The sequence below is a fragment of the Alosa sapidissima genome, chromosome 14 (assembly GCF_018492685.1).
Source record: "Alosa sapidissima isolate fAloSap1 chromosome 14, fAloSap1.pri, whole genome shotgun sequence".
In the NCBI taxonomy this organism is placed as follows: Eukaryota; Metazoa; Chordata; class Actinopteri; order Clupeiformes; family Clupeidae; genus Alosa; species Alosa sapidissima.
Window position 1 is genome coordinate 16,172,030 of NC_055970.1, and position 9,510 is coordinate 16,181,539.

The following is a 9,510-nucleotide window of genomic DNA, read 5'->3' on the forward strand; positions in this document are numbered from 1 at the left end:
CGTCATCACTCAACAGACCTGTCTGGGTAATTGTCCACGGAAACGCTTCAGTAGCCAAGATGGACGACCATCCTAGAAGGGACTTAATGCAGGCAACCCTGCGCAACAAATTCAGACAACAATTTTCTGACCGAGGGAGGAGAGGCAAATAGTTGTGCTTTCAATCGTCTGTCAGACAGGCTGAATAAAGCCGGTATGACTCAAAATCATTCAAAAGACTGATTAAAACTTAACTATTTAGTGAGTAACATGAAGGAGAAATGTTGTTATTTTGGATAGAGGGCAGATGTGGGTCATTTTTCAGTCTTAAACAGAAAAATAGTTTTTAAATCAGGCTTTTGAGCTACAGTCAAGTTTATAACTGTTTATATTTTAAAACTGTTTCCTTAACTCCAAGAAACCAGTTCCCTGTACAGCGCAGAGGTTCTAAGTGTCCAAGGACACCTAAACACACCTAATGGGTCCTGCTACTTTAATAACACAGTCCTGCCTCAAATAGTCAGGCTGCCAGAGAGCATGCTGCCTTTTAAGTGAAGGAGTGAAGGAGTGACGGGCTGTAATTTGAGAGTCGGAGAGAGGGTATCATTAGCCTAAACGTAGAGCGGTGCATGAGCACTGCAGATGTTGAAAGCAACCAAGGACACAAGCAAAGTCTTTTTAAATCAAATCATCTCTTGTCGACGCATCTCACATTTATTTTCTGAATTACGCGGGACATTTTACTAAAACGCGTAGACTACGGCTCTGCGCTCCTAATTCTCAAAGAAATCAAAGGGACAGCACCAAAGGGAAGACTGCTTTAATAGCCTATTTGTTTTGCTGGGACTTGCAACTTGGTGAATCGCTCTTGGATAGACTACCTGTCTTCAGATTTGGATAGCTTTTGAAAAGCTATAACAAATAGCAGTGGATGGATTCTCCTAGTTTCTGACTGGACAGACCTTATCAGTGAACCGGTCCTTCAGACGAGTTCTCCGAATTGTGGGAGTTTAGTGGAGCGGGTTATAGCCTACGATGGCTTCTCTCCCCTTAATACTAACTGCTTGGTTAGTTACGCTGCACCTTTGTAGCGCATTTTTTTCGGGACCCTTGTATCCGGAGATGTCTAATGGCACTTTTCATCATTACTTCGTTCCAGACGGCGATTACGAGGAAAACGACGACCCGGAGAAGTGTCAGATGCTTTTCAAAATGACAGACGACAGAAAATGCGGTCTGGATGAGAACCAGGATTCAGTCATCCGTGATGATTTCACGATTATTAAGCGTCATATAGAGGACGCTGCCAGAGTTCTGGAGGGGATTGGAAAGAGCATCTCCTACGACCTGGACGGAGAGGACAGCTATGGGAAGTATTTAAGAAGAGAGACAACGCAGATAACCGAGGCATTCACTAATTCCGAGAAATCACTGTTGGAACTTGAAGTGAAATTCAAACAGAGTCAAGAGAACGAACTCAAAGAAGAGCATCGCATCAATGACGACTTCTTGAACATGATCGTTCACACCAGGGACGTGTTGAAAGAGACTCTGGACATTTCACTTGGGCTGAAAGACAAACATGAGCTGCTGTCTCTTATCATCAGGAGTCACGGGACCAGACTAAGCCGGCTGAAAAATGAGTATATGAAAGTCTGAGCCAAGCTGAGCTCATGTATTTTGAGGGGATTGCATACCCTGACAGAGGTGCTTTTTCTTAACTTTGCTAAAGCTGTTGATATTCATTAATTGTAACATTATTTAATTGTATATCATACACTTAATAGCCTGCACAAGGTTAAGAAATTACTTTGGAATACAAATAAGGGTGAGAGTCTTTTTTTGGGGAGTATATCACAGAACTATGGCCATTCCATTGTAATAGGTCCAGGATACCTCGTGGCCCAAAAGATCAGTGATGTTGTTAGACATGTACTGATTGAATTACAATTTTGAGTGATCCAGAAACAACTAGCACTCCCATGTGATTGAACATAATATTCATCTTGTGTGATCCGTTATGTTTTTCAGAATTAATCAATTTGCATTGAGTTCAGTGTGGAACCCAAACTGTTTTGGCAGGATCATGGCTTAACAAATGCCAGAGTGGTGCAGCATGATCTAAACTAAATACCACAGATGTTTACAGCAGGAATAACAAGCAAACATCTGGCACCTCTGCCCATCAGATCAGTGCTGGAGAAGTGTAAGCAAACGGCTACAATGGGATATCTATACTGCCAAAATGACCTTTATTTAATAAGGTATTATTATTGGTGTTATTTTCTATTAATAATAACATTAGAGTATTAATTATCATAAAGGAGTTGAGGTTATGTTGTAGCCTATCTCTATCTTGTTATGAATCATGTTAATAAATCCTTCAAATGTAGGCCTGTGTGTCTCGTGAGGATATTGTGTCATACAAATGTGCTTATTGAAATGTAATACTGTGAGTGTATATTTTTATGTGGGATAAAATATATTCTTGATGTCAAATTGTGCATCATTATAGTAAAATGTATATTCTTGTGATGGTATAATGTTTTCGGGTTACTGAGAAATCGTATGACTGGGGTGACAAATCCCAAGACCAACCAAGATGACTGCGGGCAGGAATATTGGACTTCAAATACTCAAAAGGTGTTTATACATTCCTGAGAGGTTGTCCTGTTAATATAATAAAGTCTTCAAGCTTATAAGCACATGTTTCCGTGTTTTTCAGTGGTCAAACACAATATCATGGTTTTACATAAAGCACAAGCCAGCAGAATAGCCTACGTGCAGGTTAGTCTGTAAGCAGGTGTTGGCAGTTTGCGAGGTTCTAATGGAAGGGATCTATTAAGAGTTGATGTTTACGCGTCCCTGCAGACCCACTACTACTTTTAAGGTAGGTTGCTGTGAGTGGCTTTAAAGGAAGTTGTTCAGGACTGATTATGAAACAGTCAATTGTAGCACTCTGTAACGAAACATATAACAGAGATGGCACAAGGAGGCTGCGATAAGGTTGCGTTGTAAAAGATAACAGTGTTAAAACAGGCTTGGTGAGGGACATGTCTTGTGAAATCCATAAATTATTTTGTATGATGAAATGTGCCACAGCTGAAGCATTATGGTATGTATTATACAGCCTACAGCCAGACAGAGGACATACACTCTACATAATAAAAGGTTGCATTCAAGAAAAAGTAATAACTGATTTATTATACAGAGTCAAGGCAAGACTAGCCTACCTCGACTGAAATCCATTATGCCTAAGTAAAATCCAACAGACTGAGTATGACTTTTTAGTTGAGTTGTGGTTGAGTTAACTCTTAACTGTCACTTCACCAAAGAAAACAAAAGTCTCAGACTCCAATCAATGCTGTGGCCTCTAAATGTATGGTTTTTACGCAGACTGGGAAAATAGCTGTAGCCTAGGCTATATTTTTGGACAAACATTTGGTTATGTAAGTATTTGTATTGCCTATGTATCCAACACTTTTCAAGAGGTAAACTTATGCTGTAAATTGTGTTTATGATGTTAAACCCCAAACCCAAATCGTAATAGTCCAGCCATTTATAATGCAGGCAAGTAGCCTAACCTTTGCCCTACTTTCACTGTCAGCGAGACACTATTCTCACGCCTTCGCGTTAATACACTTCTCATTCAGGAAGCAGCACTAGAGCAAGGTAATGTTGTATATTTATGCGTCTCCTTCATTATGCACGCTATAATTGCAATACGGAAATGGTTTAGGATGTGTTTGGTGTTGATAATGGTGATTTGAACATTTGTTTACAAGCTCGAGGCTTGTTTGTTAGTGTGCTGTTGACAGCTAACCGGTACCTAGCTGCGTCAGTCGGAAATTATGGATGTTTTGTATTAGAAACACTAAAACAAATGTTTACGTACGTGCAGAAAGCACACATCCTACTGTAGTTATTCGCAAAACACCTAATAATCGTACTTCACACACGGCAACAAACACAGTACGCAGTAGCCTAGTCCGCTAGCTGTGTGGAAGTTTCATTGCTTTTCATTGTGTTCATGCTGCGATGCTAACTGGCCAATTACTAGCTGGGAATGAGTTAAATCTATGTAACAGTTATTACCTTAATGTAATTCGCGTATTTCCAATCAAACTTTCCTGTTCATTCAGAAACCATACTTTCAATTTCGTTTCTTACGTATTTTGTTTACCGGAGTCTTTGGACAGGACACACAATTTACCGGTGCCTTTGGACAGGACGCACGCACATCAAGTCAGCCGGTCATGGTTACAAGCTCGTGTGACCCTTTACCTAGTTTACAACGCTCGCGTGGTGTACGTTTACGTCATTATATCCATGTGAAGTCGTGTGTTGCTGGGATTTGGACTCGAGCAGGTCAAAGGTGTGTCTCACTGAAGTAGATACCAGGCTACTGGAGTGAAAAGTTACTTTTTACCTTAGTCCTATTGTTTAGATCTCAGGGTTATATATGGCTCTGTGTTGTCAGTCTGAGTCCATGCTTTTTAAACAAATCAAAAAAGGTAGGAGCCCAGTCAAGCATATAATGTAACATCTCTCACCTAAACAACTTTCCAATATGCTCTGTCTTGAATCAGAGAATGCTTGTGTTGTGCAGTCAGTGTTCTATCAAGGAGACACTGAGGCAGAATAGCAGACAAAAATACTACAGAGGTGACATTTGGGTGACTACCCTCATGCCACCTCTGATGTGGGGTGGCAGGCAGAGTGCAGGGTACAGTTACACATGGCTCAGGACCAATGTGGCATGAAGTCTCTGTCTAAAGTCCTGCAGGCATGTTGACGCAGGCACATTAGGTGTACACTCACACTTATCTGTACTGTTGCAAAATCATATGGTTTGACTGCATCCTGATGTCTTAATGTCATAAGGCTGGACAGAATGGATTTGTTTATTTTGTGGAGTTTTATGGTTATATGATCAGTGGTTAAGTTCAGTGTTTTAGCCTGTGTTATTGTGCTCTATGCGTTACTTGAATGGTTGAATACTGTTAATTTTCTGAAGTCGTTTTAATATTCTTATCGGAGATTAACAGAGTAATACAGGAAGGCTCCACCACTGAGCACAGTAGAAAAAATAAAGCTTTGTCTTCAGATAGATCCCCATCACTAACTGAGTTCTCTTTTCTGTGAAAGTGAAAATGATCATCAACTGACATTCAGTGCAATGTCAGATTTCAATAGGCAACTTTGTGAGCAATGTTGCTGAGCAACCTCATAACTGGCTCCAGGTGTTCTGATTGGATGATCATAAACATTTGCCTACTAATTGAAGTGCTGAACAACAATAATGTAGTAAATAGATAACTAGTGGGGCCAGCATGAAGCCTTACGTCATCACTCTGTCCCCATTAATGGCAGCTCCTCTGACCCTGCAGTCTCCCAAGTGCCACCTGCCAGTCCACGCGTCCGCTGCGCCTGTGAAGGATGTTATCAAGATTCGCTCGCTGTGTCTCCAGCGCCGGTTTATCCACGGCAGCCCTGCAGGCGGTGAAGAGCCATGGCAAGTGCAGACTACCGTCAGCTGCCCTCGTCCTCGCATCCACGCGAGGTCACCAGACGCTCGCTGCCGCCGCCACCGCGTCCCTTCCAGCGCCCGCGGCGCCTGTGGTGGTGCGGCACACCCGCGCCCTGGAGCGTGAACGCCTTCTGCAGGTGGAGTGGGAGGACGGCAGCTGCAGCCTCTACCCCTACACCTGGCTGAGGGACAACTGCCAGTGTCCGCACTGCACCCTCCAGTCGGCCCAGGCACGCAGCCTGCTGCTCTCCGAACTGGATGTGCACACGGGCGTGGACAGCGTTCATGTTACAGAGGACAACAAGGTAGGACAATCATTCACTATGAAGAAGGACATTAGGTTGGGCATGTTTGCTTTACTTAACAGCTGGGAAGCTGAATCTTGCTCTATTCAGCTCTTGTGATTGGTCTCCCATTAATCAAAGACTTGCACCAGAGGTGCAAGCATAAAGCCTTGCATAATCACTAAAAAGCCTTTTAAAACAAAGCCTTATAAACAGATACAGTAAGATATGGTGTGAGAGATATTCAATATATTGAATAGAGATATATACAAATAATAAGGATTAGTTTTGAGTATTTGATGCCAGAACTATGCCACAGCACCTGTAAGCTATTTGTCTGTGTGGAATGATGATGTACGTGCTGGTATGATAATAATATTATAATAATGATAATAATAAAAATTACTTGTTAGTATGATAAAGTGGATTGTAGTACAGTGTGTAAAAGTTGTTCATTTTGCATTTGAGTTTGTGTGTGTTCTATGAAGGTGTATATGTGCTGCTATTATGATGATAAAGAAGACTGATTTATGTCCTTTCCTGTACAGGTGTCTATAACATGGCCTGATCAGCACAGCAGTAAGTTTAATCCTGATTGGCTGAAGAAGCGTTGCTTCTCTTCAGAGGCAAGACAGGCTAAACAAGAGGAGCTTTTCTTTAACGGTAAGTGCAGTCTCATAAAAGCTAAAAGATTTTATTGAAAATTTCCACCCAAAGTATAAAGCTATAAAAGCTAACGATAAAAAAATAATTTAACAATAACATTACAGAGGTAAAAATGAAAGGGCTGGACTGTTGACCACAGATACTTTGTGTAGGAGAGCGAGTCTTAACTTCTCTAGAGCTCGGGAAGAGCTTTACAGGATGTATTATCTATTTACTAACCACTATTAACCCTTTTCTGCACCATGTTGTCTGTTAATAGATAGATAATAGATTATTGGAAGACTTAAGACTAAGAGGTTTTGTTGTTTCAGTCAGTGTGTGGATACATCTTTCCACGCTTTCTTTAGTGTCTCTGATTCTTAACTTAGTGTCTCGGTGGTGGAATGGTAATCAACAGAAGTAAACAGACCTGCTCAGAACGGTAGGAGAGTGGAAAAAGCAGTGACGTCGTTGTTTGTCTCTGCCTGAGGTTGATCAGGGATGACATTCACTACTTGATGCCAGGAACCTTGTTACACACAACATAACATGCCTTGCCTACTTTCCTCTCCCATATTTATTGTTTGTCATGGTTGTGTAACGGGGGCAAGTTTGGTGACATTTGTGTCGCCCCTAGCACACAAAGCCGTTCCTGAACTGTTACACCATCATTTTTCCAAGAAGAGCTCAGTCTTACCTCAGAAGCCCTCCATGGAGGTCCAGCAGGACCTAAGGGACCCTCACACACCCTTCCCTCTCCTAGGACAAGACTGTTTAGGATTTCCTCAGGGCGATAGCTTGTGATTTTGCTCAGCCTTGCCGCTGCTGGCGTGTGACGTCTAGCGGTACTCAGGTGGCCACTTCTGCACAGTCTGGGGTACTGTGTGTGTGTGTGTGTGTGTGTGTGTGTGTGTGTGTTTATGTGTCTGTGTCCCGTCTGCCGACAGGCAGGTGAGAGAGAGAGAGTGATTTTTTTCCCCCTCTCCGTTCACACTGATGTTGTGTAAGCCCCTCACTGGTGGAAACGAGCACTGGTGCTGTCCTCTCCACTCCACTGCAGGCCTTCATGAGGCTGCCCCCGCTCCTCCGCTCCTCCGCTCCTCCGCTCCACACGGGTTCCAGGGGTTTCCGCTCCTAACCGCTGCCAGCTCAGCAGCAGGAGCGTTCCCTTTCTCTCCCCCTAGACGTGCGAGGAGCCGAACATGTGCTGCCCTCGCTCACTCGCTCGCGCTTGCTCACCGTGCTTCCCTCGCTCTCTGGGTTTAATTAGATCCTCCTGAGGGACACACCAAAAATTCCTTCCCCTTACGTGGAGGACGGAGAAGAAGAAGAAGCAGAATATTTTTTTTTTTTTTTTAAATGAGGAAAAAAAACCTCTGGAAAGCGTTTTGTTTTACAAGTGGCTGGAAACCTGCTGCTGGGGTCCAGTCTGGTCCGGTGAGTCCTCCCTTGATGGACCTCTCAGGTCCTCGGTGGGGGTCATGGTTGACACTGGCATTCCTGTTTTCTCAGCCTTGTCATTCACCATGCGTATGTGTTCATAAACAACTTCCTGTTTGTCAAAGTGGTGCACAGGGAGACAGATGGGGGGGTGGGGGGGCTGTCTCACACGTCTCATAAATTACTAGCAACTGCTCTCATTTGAAATCGCACAAAGACTTTTGTTTATTTGTGGCGTGTATATTCATCAAGCCTTGCAAACCACAAATATCTGTTGACAGCATTTATTTGAAGACTTTACAAACAAACACATTGTTTTTGTCATGATTTCATATTTTTCTATTTGACAGCCATATGGAGAGTAAGAGGGGATGATGGGGTACTACTCAGAGCTATTAGAATGTAAACGCCAAATTTAACACATTAAATAGTGTTAAGGTGAAGAGTGGAGTCAGTCACATAGCAGTTCCACCACAGCTCCTCAGTTGAAGTGATAGCATGTTAGTTTATAGGCCATAAATCAGGCAGAGAGAGAGAGAGGGAGGGAGAGACAGAGAAAGAGAGGGAGATGGAGAAAAACAAGGCTCCACGTGCAGAGCCATCCAGCAGGACGGGGTTTTGTGTGGAAAGTTTCTCTCAGCTTCCTGCCTGGGACATATGGAATAGAGATCGGGGGGAATACGAGTCGTGGGGGCTCCTCTACTCTTAAGTGTGCGGCACACATACACACACACATACACACACACACACACAAACACACACACACACACACACACGCACACGCACACACACACGCACACGCACACGCACACGCACACGCACACACAAAAAAACACACACACACACACACACACACACACACACACACACACACACACACACACACACACACACACCAGGCTTGTGCAAAATTCCAGAATTGAATTGAAACTGGCTCCTAAATTCCAATTCAATTCTTAAATTTCACTTGCATTTCAATTGAGATAGCAAACAGGAAGCAGAATTGCAATTCGAATTGTGCACAACCCTGACACACACACACACACACACACACACACACACACACACAAGCCCATCTCTCTCCCTGCCTCTCTCCTGTGGGCGTAATCAAAAGAACACTGAACACTGTGTCAACGAATCACCGGGCTGTCACTAATTGACATGACCCATGGTGTCCAGGCAAACCATAAATTATCTGGACAAACTGTTTCTTGTTCATGTCAGTTGAGGCTTTCAGTGCCATGCCAGCACAGGCCTAGTTTGGCATGGCTGTTTCCTTTCAGGTCCTCCAATTGCATTTCCATCCTCAACAACTTGGGGCACAGTGGTACACAGGGAAGTCTAGTCAATGCAGAATGAAGCATTCTATCGGGGTGCAGACTGTAGGCAAATCTGAAAGGAAATAGGAAGCATCACTTTGAAATGAGAGCATAGCAGTGGAATGAGTAAAGGAAAATGACTGAAATTAGCTACTAAGGAGCCAGAAGCATTCAAGCACGTCTCGCGTGCATTGTTCCTGATTAGCCATGGGGGAGTGGATTTATCAGAGAACACGATTCCAGAACATGATGTCATAATAGCTCTCCAGAACATCTCCTGGAGAGAAGGAAGAACACAATGATAAGAACACGA

General features: G+C 43.2%; 2 protein-coding genes across 4 annotated transcripts in view; both read left to right on the plus strand.

The window, feature by feature from the left end:
• The first annotated feature begins 469 nt into the window (after nucleotides 1–469).
• On the plus strand, nucleotides 470–2,678 carry fibinb (fin bud initiation factor b). Its single transcript, XM_042061474.1, has 2 exons — nucleotides 470–1,686; nucleotides 2,011–2,678. Exon 1 carries the CDS (start codon nucleotides 1,015–1,017, stop codon nucleotides 1,636–1,638), a length of 624 nt encoding a protein of 207 aa, XP_041917408.1. The 5' UTR covers nucleotides 470–1,014; the 3' UTR covers nucleotides 1,639–1,686; nucleotides 2,011–2,678.
• An 885-nt stretch (nucleotides 2,679–3,563) lies between these two features.
• Nucleotides 3,564–9,510, plus strand: part of bbox1 (butyrobetaine (gamma), 2-oxoglutarate dioxygenase (gamma-butyrobetaine hydroxylase) 1) — an 18,311-nt gene continuing 12,364 nt past the window's right edge. For 2 of the 3 annotated variants that reach the window (XM_042061469.1, XM_042061467.1), the window contains exons 1-3: nucleotides 3,575–3,651; nucleotides 5,353–5,814; nucleotides 6,342–6,456. In XM_042061469.1, coding sequence (XP_041917403.1) covers nucleotides 5,419–5,814; nucleotides 6,342–6,456 — 511 coding nt within the window. In that variant the 5' untranslated portion in view covers nucleotides 3,575–3,651; nucleotides 5,353–5,418. Of the gene's footprint in view, nucleotides 3,652–5,352; nucleotides 5,815–6,341; nucleotides 6,457–9,510 lie in introns of all 3 variants that reach the window. The other variant, XM_042061468.1, reaches the window with a different exon arrangement.

Bases quoted from the DNA above. Each gene is read 5' to 3' on its own strand.
- fibinb (XM_042061474.1), top strand. From the start codon at position 1,015: ATGGCTTCTCTCCCCTTAATACTAACTGCTTGGTTAGTTACGCTGCAC.